Source organism: Diceros bicornis, chromosome 35, assembly GCF_020826845.1.
Source record: "Diceros bicornis minor isolate mBicDic1 chromosome 35, mDicBic1.mat.cur, whole genome shotgun sequence".
NCBI classification, from domain to species: Eukaryota; Metazoa; Chordata; class Mammalia; order Perissodactyla; family Rhinocerotidae; genus Diceros; species Diceros bicornis.
This window is the reverse complement of record NC_080774.1, coordinates 7,603,537-7,621,647: the sequence shown is the minus strand read 5'-3', so window position 1 is coordinate 7,621,647 and position 18,111 is coordinate 7,603,537. Positions and strand designations below refer to the sequence as shown.

Genomic DNA, 18,111 nt, shown 5'->3' with positions numbered 1-18,111 from the left:
AAAAGGAAAACTTGCTTTTTTTCTTCCTGATATTTCTGTTACAACTTCAACCTATTTTAATGTACTGTTTTTCTCTATTGAATCAACCAAAAGCAAAACAATATATAAACACACTCCTAGTAGTATATAATCATGTGTTGCTTAATGATGGGGATATGTTCTGAGAAATGCATTGTTAGGCGTTTGTCATTGTACAGACATCATAGAGTGTGCTTACACAGACCTAGATGGGATATCCTACTGTGCACGTAGGCTGTATGGTACTAATCTTATGAGACCACTGTCGTATATGCGGTCCATCGGTGACAGAAACATCATTATGTAGTGCATGACTGTAATTGGGATTTTCTGCATTAGCAGCATTTCACAGTTCTTTAAAAGAACAAAACTTAATAATGCATTAAGATTAGTTTTCAAAGGCTGTATCAGTCAGGTTTACTGCTTTTATTTAAAATAGTAAACCACTCCTAGTTCTGATTGCATATCTTAGACATTCCAACAGCCATTATGGCTTAAGTACCAATGAATTTTCTGAAAGATCAAATTGAAAAAAATCTGGGACTCTCTGCCCATCTGAAAAAAATAGCAGTGCTAGAAAGAGAACTATGATCAGGAATATTGATGTTATATTTGATGTTAATATGAGATTAATGAACTGAATTTATTATTTGGCTTCTAAATTTCTTAAGTTCATTTCTTTTTCCCTTCAGGTTTCTAAAAACTAGACAGCATTGATTATACTGAAAAAAAAAAAGTATATTCTTGTATTTTAAAAAAGTTTGTTGGGGTACCATAATTTAGCTTATAAATAAACATGTGAGACATCTCAGTATAATCTCAACTCTGAAGTTTTAAGTACTTAAGTACCAGAAGGTATGACCTTCTGTAAGGTGATAATGTACATTATGAAGTTGCATTTATTCTTTAAATTTCTGGAGCCCAAAAGTAAATAATAAATTTTCTCTTACTTTCTGATATAGCGGATTCTTGTTATTAATTCTACTAACTGATTATACACTGTTAAAAATAAAATGAGAATTTTTTCTTTAAGTTTCAATCAGTATACTGATGTATACAGTCAATATATATTATAATGTCAATGTATATTGATCTTTATACTATTTTTTCCATAGAAAAGCTTTTTCCTCTTGCTATAAAACACTACTTTGTCTTTTCCCTGTTAATTGCCTTTTATCAATATTGAAAGTTCTGTTGCTTGTATATAACTTTAGGGAATGTTACAGCTTTATATTTTGGTCATGATCTATATAGATGGGACATTGAGGGCCATCTAAATGATGTTTGTGTACCTAAGCATATTGGGGTTCTGAAAAAATATGCTAATATTAATAGTCTTTCTATATATTTTTTTATTTATTTCTATTTTTTCCCCAAAGCCCCAGTAGATAGTTGTATGTCATAGCTGCACATCCTTCTAGTTGCTGTATGTGGGGCTTGGCCTCAGCATGGCCGGAGAAGCGGCGGGCTGGTGCGCACCCGGGATCCGAACCCGGGCCGCCAGTAGTGGAGTGCACGCACTCAACCGCTAAGCCACGGGGCCGGCCCTCTATATTTTTTTAAGAAAGAAAATTTCTTTCAGATTTCTGTGGGATTCTGATCTGTTAATTTGTACTAGTTAATTTTAGTTAAAATTCTACAAAATTTAAAGGTTTAAGTTACAGGTTTCCTCTTATGTACATAATCATGATCATTTCTTATTTTATCTGAAATAATTCTGACTTTTTTTATATTTCTCTCACATTTTTATTTCATATTCTTAACAACTTTAACACTTTTGTTTTAGAAGGATTATCAAAACACAGAAGAGGTATGTCAGTTAAGGACTTTGGTAAATAACTTGCGAGAGTTGATCACATTGCATAGGAAATACAACTGCAAATTGGCCCTCTCTGATTTTGAGAAGGTAAATGTCTAGATTTATCAGAATTATTATTATTTTTTTATCATAGCCAGTATGGCTAGAGCTTGCAATTATGCCACCTTTCTTTTGGCGTCCAGGAGAATACAACCACCATTGTATTCCGAATGTTTGATAAAGTGTTGGCCCCAGAGCTTATTCCTTCCATCTTAGAGAAATTTATAAGGGTTTACATGAGGGAACATGACTTGCAAGAGGAGGAACTTCTTCTACTGTACATAGAGGTAACTTTTTCTTTTGATCTAGTCTCTTTTCTTGGATCTATGCAGTGTATCATTGTATTAAATGTTGAACTCTTTAAGGAATGTCATGTTTACCATCAGGATTTATGCAGCTTATGGTATTGGTTAAGAATGTGAGTTAACTCTGCTACTGATTGCTTGGTAACTTTGAGCAAACCGGAATAATATTAGGACTTTCTCCAAATGTTATTGTGAAGTAATAGGAGCATGAGCTCAATAAATATTAGCAATTATTTTTTGTAGACATTAATAAGCAATAATCAATTATTGCATTAATAAGCAATAATCTTATTTGTAGATTCTTCAAGAATGTTTCCTTAGGTTTTCTGTACCATATAAAACTGAAGGCCAGAGTTTTGACAATTTTGCATTTTTTGACCATTGTTCAACATTCATGGCTAAGTAGAAGTTTTTGATTTTTTACATATCCATAAAAGCTATTTGTCTATATCTATATGTGTGTTTTAAATTTTTTTTTAGTGAGAGTTTTAAGTTAAAAAATATATATGTTTATCCCTTTTTAGGATTTATTGAAGAGATGTAGCTCAAAGTCCACATCACTCTTTGAAACAGCATGGGAAGCAAAAGCCATGGCAGTAATAGGATGTTTATCTGACACAGATGTGAGTAAATAGTGACTGTGTAAACTTTCCTTTTGAGCATTGCATCTTTTCTTAAAACTTTTTTTCTGATCATAAAAGCAACATATATTTATTAAGGAGAATTTGTATAGTATGAAAAAGGAATAAACAGAAAATAAAACCCACTTATAATTCTATTTTCTTAATTATGAAAATAAAAAGTGAAAGTTTTCTCATTCCCACCCCCAGAATAACTACCATAGACAATTGGATGCATATGTTTCCAGGCTTTTCTATGGTTTCACAAACATAGAGTCATTTTTTTTTTTTAAGTTTTTTATTTAAAAGTTTTTTTTGCTTTTTCTTTTTTTTTGTTGTTTTTTTTTTTGTGTGTGAGGAAGATTGGCCCTGAGCTAACATCTGCCAATCCTCCTCTTTTTGCTGAGGAAGACTGGCCCTGGGCTAACATCCGTGCCCATCTTCCTCCACTTTATATGGGACACCGCCACAGCATGGCTTGACAAGCGGTGCGTCGGTGTGCCCAGGATCCAAACTGGTAAACTCCGGGCCGCCGCAGCGGAGCGCGCACACTTAACCGCTTGCGCCACCAGGCCGGCCCCAGAGAGTCATTTTTTAATGTTATAATGTGCCTTTTTCTTGACTTAATACTGTTATTAGTCACCATTATAAAATACGAATAAATCATGAAAAATATTTTTCAATACTGAGACTGTAGAAAGTAATAGAGCTATATGACTTAATTTTCAGCAAAGAAAATCTTTTCTGAAATTTTCTAAATAATAAAATTGCTCTGTATGTGTGAAAATTGGAAGAAATATAAGCTTTTGCAGTCAGAAGATGAAATATTCTCAAGCTATCATACAGTACATGTAAGACCTGCTCTGTAGATTGGGCAGTGTCGTTAATTTGTGTGAAATGTAAATCTGAGGGCTGTTCACCATCAATGTGTGTGTATCTTTGTAGCTCATATTTGATGCTGTGCTTAAGATAATGTATGCAGCAGTGGTTCCCTGGAGTGCGGCTGTGGAGCAGCTGGTGAAGCAACACTTAGAAATGGACCATCCCAAGTAAGATTACAGTCTACCAAACAACTTGTTTGGTGTTGGATAAACCTCAGCAAATGTTTTTTTTTTCTTGTGAGGAAGATTGGCCCTGAGCTAACATCTGCCAATCCTCCTCTTTCTGCTGAGGAAGACTGGCCCTGGGCTAACATCCATGCCCATCTTCCTCTGCTTTACATGGGACGCCACCACAGCATGGCTTGACAAGCAGTGCGTTGGTGCGCGCCTGGGATCCGAACCGGCAAACCCCAGGCCGCCGCAGCGGAGCACACGCACTTAACCGCTTGCGCCAGCGGGCTGGCCCCCTCACCAAATGTTTTGAGTTGACATTCATTTATGATTTTCTGTCCTTTACCGTGTCCTTTAGTATTTCATAAAAAAGACAATCTATGTTAATATCAATAAATTTACTTTTAGGGTCAAGTTGTTACAGGAAAGTTACAAACTAATGGAGATGAAAAAACTTTTACGAGGCTATGGAATAAGGGAGGTGAATCTCTTAAACAAGGAAATAATGGTAAGTACAATAGTTGAAGAGTCTTTTAACCCCTTTTTCCATTTCTAGGGCAACATGGGAAATTTAATGAGGATTTCATATTCTTAAAGGTTAACAGAGCTAAGTTCTCTGCTGCTTTCCTTTTGTTAGATGGAATGTTAATAGGGTGTTCAATTATTTGTTAGAATAGTAAGGACAACAAATAATAAATTAAGAAGCTAAAAGAGTATCTCAAATCATCACATAGCAGACTTAAGTATATATAATGTTTCTTTGCCAATTTTACTCCAATAAAACTGGGGAGAAAAAAGAAGTTGGACGGGACTGTCATAAAATTCAGAATATAAATCGTGTTTTAATTTTTCAAACAGCTTAGTTTTTTTGCTGCCTTATTTTAATTTAATAAGTGCTTTGCCTTATGAACAAATGATTTCTGGGTTCTCTCTGAGATTTCATAACAAAGAAATGTATATATTATATCTCTTTCAGAGAGTGGTCAGATACATTCTCAAACAAGATGTCCCATCTTCTTTAGAAGATGCTTTGAAGGTGGCCCAAGCATATATGTTGTCTGATGATGAAATCTACAGTCTAAGGATTATTGACCTGATTGATAGAGAACAGGTATGAAAGTTTAATATTGTCCTTTCCTATGGTTTCTTTGTTAGCTAAATCCTTAAAAACTCAAAATATTCAAATTATCCAAATAGATTAGCATAAAATAAAGTTATACCAAGATGAAAACATCGGATGTTAGATTGGCCAAGTTTTTCATATCTATAGGTTCTTTAAAGTATTTTGCGGGGGGCCGGCCCAGTGGCATAGTGGTTAAGTTCGCACGCTCCACTTTGGCGGCCCGGGGTTCGCAGGTTCGGATCGTGGGCGGGGACCTACACACTGTTCATCAAACCATGCTGTGGTGGCATCCCATATACAAAATAGAGGAAGATTGGCACAGATATTAGCTCAAGGACAATCTTCCTCACCAAAAAATAAAAAAGAAAAAAATGTATTTTGTGAATTAGCTAATAGGCTTTCATACTCTTTGGTAGTTAACAAAACTCAGACTCATGTTTTATATGTGCTGTATAACCTTTTGATTCCAGAATAGGATATGGGTTTCCTTTTTGTACTCTTAAGTGTCTTTATTTTTATATAATCCTATAACCATAGGCATGCCTAAGAATTACAAAGGACAAAAGGTGGTATTTTAATTTTTTTGTTTGCTGTCATCAAAAACAGAATTCTCAGATTTTTAAAATATTGGACTATAATGTATTTTTCAAGATGGTGTCTTTTCATCTTTAAATAGAAAAGAAAGAGGTAAGTCCAAACTGTCCTTTGCACAAAGGTACCAGCTATTTTTTCTTCCTGTCAAACACTGTCTATAGGGTGAAGACTGCGTCCTTCTGTTGAGGTCTTTGCCTCCTGCTGAAGCTGAGAAAACTGCAGAACGAGTAATCATCTGGGCACGATTGGCATTACAGGAAGAACCAGATAATTCTAAAGAGGTGAGATTTTCACTAAATGTAGGTAAATCCAATTTTTATGAGTAGTAATCAACAGGATAGAAAAGATAGACTTACAAATATGAATATCTACTCTTCTCACTGCTTGAATGGCCTAATGTAAAAATTCCTGTGTAAATTTACTATACAGAAAAAAAAGCCAAGTATGGCTGCTTTGGAGCAGTGGCTTGAGCCCACACTGAGTAATCTGGGATCTGCAAATAAGAAGGATTAATTGAAGTCGTAGTTGTACGTAAAGGGTTTTCCTTAATGCCTTGCATTGTAAACAGTGTTTTACATCGCGTGGGTCATAGTCATTGCTATCACATAATAATGTCAGCCACAGAACCAATGTAAATCTAAATAATCTTAGAACGTTGAAACTTAGAAACAGTTTCAAGGGAGCCAGTTCACTTCTTTATAGAGATAAGGAACCAAATACCTAATTTATCTAGGATAGTTGAGTTTTTTAAACCTTTAAAGATAGATACCTCTTAACCTGTCCCAGCAGTCCACTTCAGTAATTTCTTTTCCTTTAGTGAAATCAGTTGTTTTTTTTTAGCATCTAATATTTATTATGGTCTTATTATGTAGTAGGCATTAGGTTAAATACTTTAAATGAATTGTCTACTTCCTCTTAACAACAAAGTTGTGAAGTAGATTCTGTTGTTAGCTCCTTATAGATTAAGTTCAGAAACTGAAATTTTAAGATAAATGTCTTTCCCAAGGATATTAGAAAGTGGCAGAGCCTCACTCAAACTCTGACACCAAAGTCTGTGTTCTTAACCACCAGCATGCACCAAATCGCATAGTGAAAATGTTGGAGTACTTTGTATGGACCTGGCCCTTACATACATCATGTCTTTTATTTTATTTTATTTTTTTAAAGATTTTATTTATTGTCCCCCAAAGCCATAGTAGACAGTTGTATGTCACAGTTGCACATCCTTCCAGCTGCTGCATGTGGGACGTGGCCCCAGCACGGCCAGAGAAGCGGTGCGCCCGTGCACGCCCGGGATCCGAACCCTGGCCACCAGCAGCTGAGCGCGCACACTTAACCGCCAAGCCACGGGGCCGTCCCCATCATGTCTTTTAATTGAGCTTTTCCCTCTTTCGTTTTTCTTCTCTTCTAAAAAAAATCTTTTTTAGTCTTGAAGATAATGATTATTTGAGTTCTGTTCTCTAGGCTAAACAAGTTCAGTTCTTTTTAACTTTTCCAGGCAACTTTTCCAAATGTTTTTTCAAATAATAAAAGCTATAAAAAAAGCCCCCAAGTGTCTAGCTGAAAGGTTATTTGGGAGATTTGCATGTTCTATGGGATTTCTAAATCATATATCCAAGAATCCATCTTGGTGTTTTTCGTGTTTAGCTTATATATTATTCAATTATGATCCATTTCTTCGCTGCCCAACTCCCTCTAATGTGGACCTCTCATTTTTTCAACATTTTTATTGTTTTTTCTGACTCCATGATTTTTATGTGTTTGCTTGTATGTGTACTACTGAAGTGGCAAATAAAGGAAGTAGATTTCATTTGCATTTTTCTTTTTAGGACAAGGCCTGGAGAATGTCTGTAGCGAAGACATCAGTAGACATTCTTAAAATACTATGCGACATTCGGAAAGGTAGATGCTACCTCTGTTGCCTCATCTTGGTTTTGTTCTAAAATGTTTATCCTTTTCAGAAGGGAGCATCAGTGACAGCTCTCATCCTTACCCACAATTTTTCTGGCTCCTGTTGTCTTTATTGATCCCACTCATTTTTCTTCATGAAAAGTCTTCCTTGCCTTATGCTTTTGATTAATAGTGTAATTACTGAAGCATCTAAAATCAACTTGTCATTTGTTTATATGTTTCAGTGAGGTATTTAATGCCAAACTAGATTTCTTTGGTGTCTTGCACTTACTACTCATATTTCTCATATTTCTCTCTTATCATTTGGTTATAATCAGGGGGAAAAAAACATTTAAACATGAACTTAAATATAACAGTTAACAAAATAACTCTCTTGGGAAAGAAAAAGAGCTACAATTTATTTCAGAAAAAATGCCATTTCTCTTGTAACGCATAAACTTCTGTTTTCTACCTTTGGAAAGAATAGATTTCTTTTTGTATTTAAATTATTATCTTAGCATTTGAAAAAGAACTACTGAAGACTTGAGATAAGAAAACCAAAGCTAATTAAAATTTTAGCTTTTAAAAATTCTGATAATCTGGGAATTTGAATGTCTTCTATAACCTTTTAAAAATTTAATTACAGATAATCTGCAGAAGAAGGATGAATGTGAAGAAATCTTGAAACTATTTAAAGCTGTTGCTAGCCTGCAGGTAAAGATGTTAAGCTATATTCAGTGCATTTGACATAGATGATCAGTCCCTCCTTAAAATTTTCTGCACTAGCCTTCAGGGACTTTAGATATCCTGATTTTCCTTCTCTCTCTCTCTTTTTAAAAACAGCTTTATTGAAATATAATTCACATACTGTACATTTCATTCATTTAAAGTGTACAATTCCATGGTTATTAGGATATTGTAATATTAAATTTTTTATTTTTTTTAATTTTTATTTTATTTTATTTTTTTTAAAGATTTTATTTATTTTCCCCCCAAAGCCCCAGTAGATAGTTGTATGTCATAGCTGCACATCCTTCTAGTTGCTGTATGTGGGACACGGCCTCAGCATGGCCGGAGAAGCGGTGTGTCGGTACGCGCCGGGATCTGAACCTGGGCCGCCAGCAGCGGAGCGTGCGGTCTTAACTGCTAAGCCATGGGGCCAGCCCTATTAAATTTTTTAAATGGTGGTAAAATACAACATAAAATTTGCCATTTTAACCATTTTTCAATATGCAATTCAGTGATGCTAATTGCATTCACAATGTTGTGCAACCATCACCGTCACCACTATTTCCTTTTCATTAGCTTAAACAGAAACTGCACCCATTAAGCAGTAACTCCCCATTTCTCTCTCCCTCCAGTCCCTGGTAACCTCTAATCTATCAAGCGTTTTTCAATATACGATTCAGTGATGCTAATTGCATTCACAATGTTGTGCAACCATCACCGTCACCGCTATGTCCTTTTCATCACCTTAAGCAGAAACTGCACCCATTAAGCAGTAACTCCCCATTTCTCTGTCCCCCGCAAGTCCTTGGTAACCTCTAATCTGCTTTTTGTCTCCATGAATTTGCCTATTCTATATATTTCATGTAAGTGGAATCATACAATATTTATTCTTTTGTGTCCACCTTTTTTTTTTACTTAGTATAATGTTTTCAAGGTTCATCCATGTTGTGGCAAACTTCAAACTTTTGAAACTTCATTCTTATTTCTGGCTGAATAATATTCCACAGTATGGATATACCACATTTTGTTTATTTATCTGTTGGTGAACACTTGGGTTGTTTCCATTTTTTGGCTAATGTGAATAATGCTGCAGTGAACATAGATGTACAAATATCTGAGTCCCTACTTTCAGTTCCTTTGGGTATATACCTAGGAGAGGAATTGCTGAGTCATACGATAATTCTATATTTAGTTTTTTAAGGAACTGTTCTGTCTTTTTTTTTTTTTTTTTTATTTATTTATTTTTTTCCCCCAAAACCCCAGTAGATAGCTGTATGTCCTAGTTGCACATCCTTCTAGTTGCTGTATGTGGGACGCGGCCTCAGCATGGCCAGAGAAGCGGTGCGTTGGTGCGCGCCCGGGATCCGAACCCGGGCCGCCAGCAGCGGAGCGCACGCACTTAACCGCTGAGCCACGGGGCCGGCCCTGTTCTGTCTTTTTTAATTGTATTTTAGTTTATGCTTTTTTTTTTTGTGAGGAAGATCGGCCCTGAGCTAACATCTGCCAATCCTCCTCTTTTTGCTGAGGAAGACTGGCCCTGGGCTAACATCCATGCCCATCTTCCTCCACTTTATATGGGACGCCGCCACAGCACGGCTTGACAAGCGGTGTGCCCGGGATCTGAACTGGCGAACCCCGGGCCACGCAGCGGAGCGCGCACATTTAACCGCTTGCGCTACCAGGCCAGGCCCAGTTTATGCTTTTTTAAAAAAACATTTAGGTTTAAGGTATGTTTATAGATTACTTAACTCAAATGGCCCTGAATAATAGCTAACAATAGCTGTCATTTATTCAGTGCTTACTATGTGCCAGGCATCATTCCAAGGGCATCACATGTATTATTGTCACAATAGCTCACCACAGAGAGTACTGTTATAATTCTCCTTTATAAATGAGGAAACTGGGGCACCACAGTGTTTTGAAATATTGTGAAAGACAGAGAATTGTCTATAGACACTGTCCCAAAAGATTATTGTGTACTCCTTCAGAGTGTCTTAAATTTTTTTCCATATAGTTTCATTCTAGATAATTCAATTTTTCTTAAAAATTAATTTCTGTTAACTTTGAATTGATTGACTGTCCTAAGATTTGAGAGTTGAAATTAATTAATTTTATTTTGGCTCAAGGGCCTTACTAATGTAAAAGATTTTGTAAATAGAAGGACTTGCAGAGTTAACCGATAAGTTTCATGAAATAGAAAATTAGGTAGATTTGAGGATCTCTTTATGAAAACTTAAAATTAACACTGGCAGATATAACTCTCAACTGTCTTATCTGAAAGTGTGTAAAGAAGAAATGCCACAAGTTTATTGGACCACTGTTTCTGAAAGTATAGTCCATGGAATGCTAAGGGTCCCTGAGTCCCTTTCAGGGAGTCTATGAGATTAAAATTATATTTATAGCAATTATAAGAAATTATTTTTTCTGTCCATATTCTATTATGAGAGTACAGTAGTTTTTCAAAGGCTGTATGAAGTGATAACATCATCGCTCTGAAGGCTAATGGAATGTGCACTTTTATATACTCTTGTGTTTTAAAATTTTCTCAGTTTAATTTCTAATATAGTAAATATGGATGAATATCTTGTAAACAAAAGTTTTGGGGGTCCTCAATAATTTTTAAGAGTATAAAGGGGTGCTAGGACCAAAAAGTTTGAGACCTACTGTATTAGACAATAGATGTCTTCATGAAAGCACCTGGGGAGTCAACATAAGTTAACTTCTCCGTGTTCTTCTTAAATTTGAAAGTTAGAGGTATTTTAAAGCAATGATTTTGATCTAGGCAGAGTCATGTATATTTATCATGCTACCGTTTATTGAACATTTATTGTGCTTGATCTAGTGGGTAGAGGCCAGAGAAACTGCTAAACATTCTCTTAGGCACAGGGTGGCCCCCACAACGGGGAATTATCTGGCAAGATTGAGAAACCCCGCTCTAAAGCATGATATCAAAGCAAAAGATCTGACTCACTCCCACTACCTCTTGGTATCCTTCCCTCGGCTTAAGTAGGATTTTTTTTATTGGGTTAGAAAAATAAATTCTTGGGGTTGGCCCCGTGGCTTAGTGGTTAAGTGAGTGCACTCTGCTGCTGGCGGCCCGGGTTTGGATCCTGGGCGTTCACTGACGCACCGCTTCTCCTGCCATGCTGAGGCCGTGTCCCACATACAGCAAACTAGAAGGATGTGCAGCTATGACATACATACTATCTACTGGGGCTTTGGGGGAAAAAAATAAATAAAATTATTAAAAAAATAAAAAAGAAAAGAAAAATAAATTCTAGGTCTGGGGTTAGTAGCCAACCAGGGGTTCTTATAGAAAAGAGCAAAGCTGGGTTCTTCAAGCCACCAGGATAGAATCGCCCAAATCTAATACTTAATCCCTCCTTCCTTCTATTTAGGGCTCCACAACAAAGAATGATCTGACCCAAAACATCAGTAGTGCTGAAGTTGAGAAAATCCTGGGTTAAAGTGATATTTTCCTATTTTCCAAACTTTTTACTTTCATAACTTGTAATATAAAGTCTTAAATTCTTAATTTACTTTGAGGAGTAGTCTTTGAGGGAGAGATAATAAAGAGAGATTTGAGACATACCAATGATTTTTAACAACAGATAAACTAAACAGACTTGGGACTTTGTCTTGCTTGCCTTGCAACAGGAGAACTTTGAGGTCTTTCTTTCCTTTGGAGATTATAGCAATAGTTCCCTGGTAGCACAGCTCCGTGAACAGTACATTAAAGCTCATGAAGTCGCGCAGGCTAAACACAAACCCAGGAGCACTGCAGAGCCCACGGCTGCTGAGAAGCGCCTGAGCACTGAGTCCAGGCTGCACAGACAGGCGCTGGCCCTGCAGGTGTCCAGACAAGAGCTGGAAGCCGAGCTGACCTTGAGGGCCTTAAACGACGGGAACGCTGAAACAGCACTGAGAAAATGCAGGTGAGTTCCAGATCCCCACATCACACAGCTTGTCTGAAAGTAATATTTGCTTCATTTATTTCTTCAGCGATAAGGGTAGGGCCAGTGACACTTTCATTTTCGCATAAATGATTCTTAGTTTCTCGCCCTGAGAGCCTATTTTGGACATCAGGGTCAGAAAGTGGTAGCACAGAAGGCAAGTAACTAACATTGTGTAGTTCGTCAACATAACCGTTGAATTTGGATCACCTTGCACTCCATCGGTTAACAGTATCCCAAATAAATTGAAGAGGAAGCATACTGTATACCATGAAAACATTTTAAAGACATTTTAAATGGTGGTGGTGGTTATATATTAATCTAAACAAGACGATTGCATTTGCTTTCACTATGAGTATTCTAACCTGCGACCCTTCCTTTCCTCCGAAGAGACTTGTTTAAGTATCACTGCAATGCTGACACTGGGAAATTGCTGTTTCTGACATGTCAGAAGCTTTGTGAGATGTTGGCTAATGATGTCCCAATGACAGTCCCTGTGGGATTAAATCTTCCTTCCGAGATACACGATCTAGCATGCCAAAGTGCCACCATCTGCAGTCCAGGTGACAAGATTTATAATATACATATTTTTATATTCTCTGGTTCATTTCATACTGGTCTCCCAAATGCTGTCTCTTTACAGTGGACACGCGGTAGCAGGAGAAGAGATCATCATCTCCATTTTACAAAGGGATAATTATTATTGATTCTCTATGGGGATTATTGTTTTAAAACATTTCCAAATATTAATGTCATTTCTGACTGTTGACGATATCCACTTTCATAGGATTGTGAAATTCCTTGCCTCCCCATATCTGGTCTTACTTTCCAGCCAAGCTTAAGAAAAAAGTTGAACTGCATTATTTAGGGTGGTCAAAGCTATGTGGAAACCTTTCTCTCTACTTGTGGCCTGCCTTAGAATTTTGAATGGTAATTATTAAAAGGTTGTTAATATTTCATGAAATTAAACATGAAATATTAGTTTAATGATTTTTCTCCATTTTCTTTCAGATTTTTTATTGGATGCTTTAGAACTATGTAAATACACTTTAACAGCAGTAGAGCTTTCCAGACAGTGCCAAATGGATGACTGTGGAATTCTAATGAAAGTAAATTGCTTTTGAATTTCTTTTCCTTAAACAAAACCCCTGCCAATCCATTATGCACCATTTTTAAATGTAAACTTGTGGAGTTTGCAAAAATACTGAATCTCCCTCCTGTATTTTATTTTAGACTCAAAAACTGCTTAAGGGCATAAGATACTTTTCTTTTCCAGTCACATTTATTGGCCTTAATTTGCACTATCTTTTGAAACATTGTGCCTCAAACAAGGCATCTCTCACATTGTCCTTATCTTAGAGTAACAATTTAATTTAAAATGACATTATTATAAGCCATTGACCAGAAGAAACAGACTACATAGTTGTATTTGACCATCAAAACTGCATTTGGCTCTAATGTATCTGATTCTGCATTCTGCTTGGTGAAGATGGTATCTGTGTTTTGGAGTGTACTGATTTGTGTCTTTTCTGTGTGGCTTGATATTTAGACTTCTTTTGGAACTCATAAAGATCCATATGAAGAGTGGTCTTACAGCGATTTCTTCAGTGAGGATGGAATAGTTCTTGAGTCACAGATGGTGCTACCTGTTATTTATGAATTGATTTCATCACTTGTGCCTGTTGCTGGTAAATATCACGTGTGTTGTTATTTTCTATGTATTTCTGCTTTATGCAAGTTAAAACGTAGAGGTCTGGAACTAGAACTACACACAGTAATATGAATGAATCTCATAGGCATAATGCTGAGCAAAATTAGCCAGACACAAAAGAATACATATTGTATGATTTCATTTACGTAAAGTACAAGGACAGGTTATAATGAAGCTATGCTGTTGGAAGTCATGGTAGTGGTTACCATTGGGGGTGGGTAATGACTGGCAAGGGCAAGAGGGGGCTTCTGGGTGCTGGTAATGTTCTGTTTCTTAGTCTGGACGCTGTTACAGGGATGTATTCACTTGGTAGAGATTTATCAAGTTGTATACTTATCTGTGTATTTTTCTTATGTATACTTAAGTTTTTTTTTTTTTAAGTAGCAGTTTGCTTTAGAACATTATTTGATAGTAGCACAATATTTAAATATCTCTGGGAATATGTTCTCCGTAAGAGAGTTATTTAGTGTTATTTAATTGATTCTCTTTTGTAGAAAGCAGGAGACATCCCTTGGATTCTGCGAGTTTACCATACTGCTCCATTAGTGAAGGTATTTGACATCAGAAATGTATACCATTGTGTTTCAATTTTGTAAATACACCAAGATAGAAATTCCTTGGAATCCTGAATATGAATCTGACTTAACGTTCTTAATGTAGTTACTTAGTTGTTACTATTACATTGTTATTCTTCCAAAGGGTCAGGAGAGTGTGTCATTGGCTTATAGTGTTAACTTTTATGAATCTGTTCATAAATTTTGGTCTTCCAAGTGGAGAAATGGTTTTCTTCAGAGAATGATTTGAGCATCTCAAAATAGGCAGGTTACAATCAAAGTAGCTCTTTATCTAGTGGACAGTTATTTTCTGGTTTAAATCAAGCCTCGTGTTAACTCACTTATTTATTGACTTGGAGAACTAATTCTGTGACCGTTATCTGAATCTTTCTTTGTTTAAAAACAATCTAAATATTAAAATACTTTTATCATTTTACAGGAGACGGCCTTATTTTGCCTATTATAAATTCCATCTCTGCCCTGCTTCAGAACCTTCAGGAATCTAGCCAGTGGGAGCTGGCCCTAAGATTTGTAGTTGGTTCATTTGGTACCTGTCTTCAGCACTCTCTGTCAAACTTCATGGATGCCAGTTTGAGTGAAAAGGTATAGTTTTGAGAACAAATACTTTCATTTTGGGTGAATATGGATACAAAAGCACTACCAAACACAGGAATTTAGAGTCCACATTTTGCTATTTGGCTCTGTAGCAAGAAAATGGATGATATGTGAGATCTGAGAAGCATTTGTTAAGCGTCTACTAGTATTCAGGTGTAGTTCAAGGTGCTTGCACACATTTCATACTCAACCTTTACAACAACTCTGAGAGTCTCCATTTTGCAAATGAGGAAACTCAGATTCAGGGAGATAAAATGAATTACCTGAGGTTTTATGTCGCAGTGATAAGTCTTCTTACTCCAGCCCAGTGACAGCATTAGGTCAAAACTATCTGCTGTTTGTTTTATTGTGGCCCAAATTATTATAATTATTACCTGACAGCATCATTGAAAAGATTCTAGAAGACAAACTACCTGTTGATAAGTTGCTTATGAAGCTGGCCTCTGAGGGAGTTGTGTTTATTTCTACTCTGTTGATATTTATTAAATACTGTTTTTTAAAAGAATTAACTTTATTGAAGTATAGCTTTCAAAATGAAAATGCATGTGTTCTAAGTGTATCAGCTAATATATTCACCGTGTCACCAACACCACAATCAAGATATAGAGATTTTAAAAGTTTCCTTTTTGCCCTTTCCCAGTCAGTACCCCCCCAACCCCAGCTTTCTATCATTATAGATTAAATGCCAATACTTTTTGCATATAATGATCCTTAATATTTAAGAATAGTTTTCAGAATGATGCATAGAAGTGGACCTAAAGATTCTTTTGTTCTTTTCTAAAAGTTGTTTGGAGCAGCCACATTAGTTAAATCACAGAATGTCGTTACGGAATTGAAAGGGAAAGCCGTTATGTTTGTTAGGGGAAATGCTACAACACTATTGCACAAAGTGAGTATTTATTCTTGGTAAGCTCTTTTTTTTTTTTTGCTCTCTTTGATTGCTTCTGATTTCTCAGTGAGGTTAAGAGTGAAGAGGGGAGGGAATGTTGGGGATTTGAAGAGAAGTGATGAAATAGTCACGCAGGAGAGAAGGGAAGGGTTCTGTACCATACAGAACTTGTTATAGTTCCTTTCCTTAAGTTTGTAATAGTGAGAAAGGACATTAAAACTAAATAAACAAGTTGGAACTATGTTACTGTAAATAATTTTTCATGAAACTCTTGTTCTTTCATAGGATCTCTAGTTAAACTTAGTGATAATTAAGCCTTTAGTGACTGAATTCTGTTTTGATTGCAAAGAATTTGCTTCTCTTGATGCTTTCTTCCAATAGGTATTTAATTGTCGCCTGGTGGATCTTGACTTGGCATTGGGTTACTGCACTCTCTTACCCCCAAAAGAAGTGTTTGAAAATCTCTGGAAGCTCATAGATAAAGCCTGGCAGAATTATGACAAAATTTTGGTAAGCACACCTTCAGTTCTTGACGTATTAAAGATGTAGGGGAAGAAATGAAGTTGGCTTTGCCACCAGATCTTAAAGATTTAGCAGAAGAAATGTCACACTAACTCACTTGGTTTCTACCAGCTTTTCCTTGACTAGTGACACACTAGTCAAGGAAAAGCTGAATATACATATACATATACTAGGTGAATATACATGCAGGTCATAAGCAGTGCCCAACCCAAAGAATTACGATATTTTTTATTTCTTAAAATCTGTATGCAGCCACAGGACCTCACTTCTTATACTTACTCTAGTGTATTTGAAACCTTAGACCTTTGAGCCAGTTCTTTTTTGTAGGACAAGTTTAACAGATGCAAAACTTCTCTTTGATGTTGTTTGTTTTAAAATTTGCCTTTTGTGGGGGTTTTGCTTGTAGGATAACTAAAATTTGGCCTTTTCTTATGAAGGAAAGCCAGACTAAATTTAAGGCATCATACTAGAAGCTGAAAGACCTAAATATTGTGTAAATAATGACTGTGTACAACGTGATATGTAACATTCCACACTGTTAGCACAAAGAAAGGTTATGATTTTTATTGTTGGGTTTCACCTAAAAGGTGTTAGAACATATTCTATTTGCAATTGAATTTTAATTCTATTTTAATTTTTTAGGCAATATCTCTGGTGGGCTCTCAGCTGGCCAGTCTCTATCAGGAAATAGAAATGGAGCTTAAGTTCCGTGAACTCAGTACTGATGCCCAGTGGGGTATTCGTCTGGGTAAACTTGGTGTGAGTATTCTTCGGAGCGCCATGAAATTTCATCCATTCTGATAATTACCCAGTTGGAAAATTTGAAACAAAGATCCCATTGTCTTTTACTTTTGGAGAGAGGAGATATATATATACTGACTCATAAATTTTAGCTATATTAACTACACACAGTGGTGCTTTCAAAGAAATAAGAACTTTTTGCCTCATTTCCTTTTTTCTATATTTCTAAGGAAATTAGAAGAGGCTTGACATTTTCATCTGCTTAGTGTTCTCATTTGTGGGACTAGATCTAGTATTAACTGACATTTCTGCTATTTCAGGCCTAGCCTTTAGCCTCATACTTCTGTTTTGTACTGCTGTCACTTGGTTAAAGATAATATTAATATATATATTCCGGTGTGCCAAGCTTTAAGAACTCCTACTAGGGAAAAGTAAGTGACCCTTGCTTTTCACTTTGCAAAAACAATCAAACAAAATCCTGTTTTCTTTACTATAAATGTAAAATATTTCATTTTATTTGCAAATGGTTGACTTAGGAATGTTACCACTTCAGAAACGGTATATGTTTTGAAGCCTAATTCCTATGCAGTAACGGGACTGGTTGTCACTAACAACCAAACTTTACTGATAAAGAGCCAAGGGTTAATGTGACTAAGAGAGATTTTGGACCCACAGCCAAATATACCTAAAATCTCAGAATGATAGTCGAGTTGGATAGTCTGATAAAAATAAAAGTTGGAGGAGCAGGGCCGGCCCAGTGGCGCAAGTGGTTAAGTGCACGCGCTCTGCTACAGAGGCCTGGAGTTCGCCCTTTCGGATCCTGGGTGCGCACCCACGCGCTGCTTGTCAAGCCATGCTGTGGCAGCGTCCCATATAGAGGAAAAAAAAAAAAGTTAGAGGAGCTATGGAACAATATATATATATATTTTTTTGTGAG

The 18,111-nt window shown here is 36.3% G+C and overlaps 1 protein-coding gene across 1 annotated transcript in view; it reads left to right on the top strand.

Moving 5' to 3' along the window:
* Positions 1-18,111, top strand: part of KNTC1 (kinetochore associated 1) — a 71,131-nt gene that overhangs the window by 28,535 nt on the left and 24,485 nt on the right. The window contains exons 25-42 of the mRNA XM_058531329.1: positions 1,805-1,924; positions 2,020-2,163; positions 2,706-2,804; positions 3,747-3,850; positions 4,262-4,361; positions 4,830-4,964; positions 5,732-5,851; positions 7,400-7,472; positions 8,107-8,174; positions 11,847-12,124; positions 12,533-12,705; positions 13,154-13,251; positions 13,692-13,830; positions 14,348-14,404; positions 14,847-15,010; positions 15,807-15,911; positions 16,293-16,421; positions 17,076-17,192. Coding sequence (XP_058387312.1) covers positions 1,805-1,924; positions 2,020-2,163; positions 2,706-2,804; positions 3,747-3,850; positions 4,262-4,361; positions 4,830-4,964; positions 5,732-5,851; positions 7,400-7,472; positions 8,107-8,174; positions 11,847-12,124; positions 12,533-12,705; positions 13,154-13,251; positions 13,692-13,830; positions 14,348-14,404; positions 14,847-15,010; positions 15,807-15,911; positions 16,293-16,421; positions 17,076-17,192 — 2,223 coding nt within the window. The remainder of the gene's footprint in view (positions 1-1,804; positions 1,925-2,019; positions 2,164-2,705; positions 2,805-3,746; positions 3,851-4,261; positions 4,362-4,829; positions 4,965-5,731; positions 5,852-7,399; positions 7,473-8,106; positions 8,175-11,846; positions 12,125-12,532; positions 12,706-13,153; positions 13,252-13,691; positions 13,831-14,347; positions 14,405-14,846; positions 15,011-15,806; positions 15,912-16,292; positions 16,422-17,075; positions 17,193-18,111) is intronic.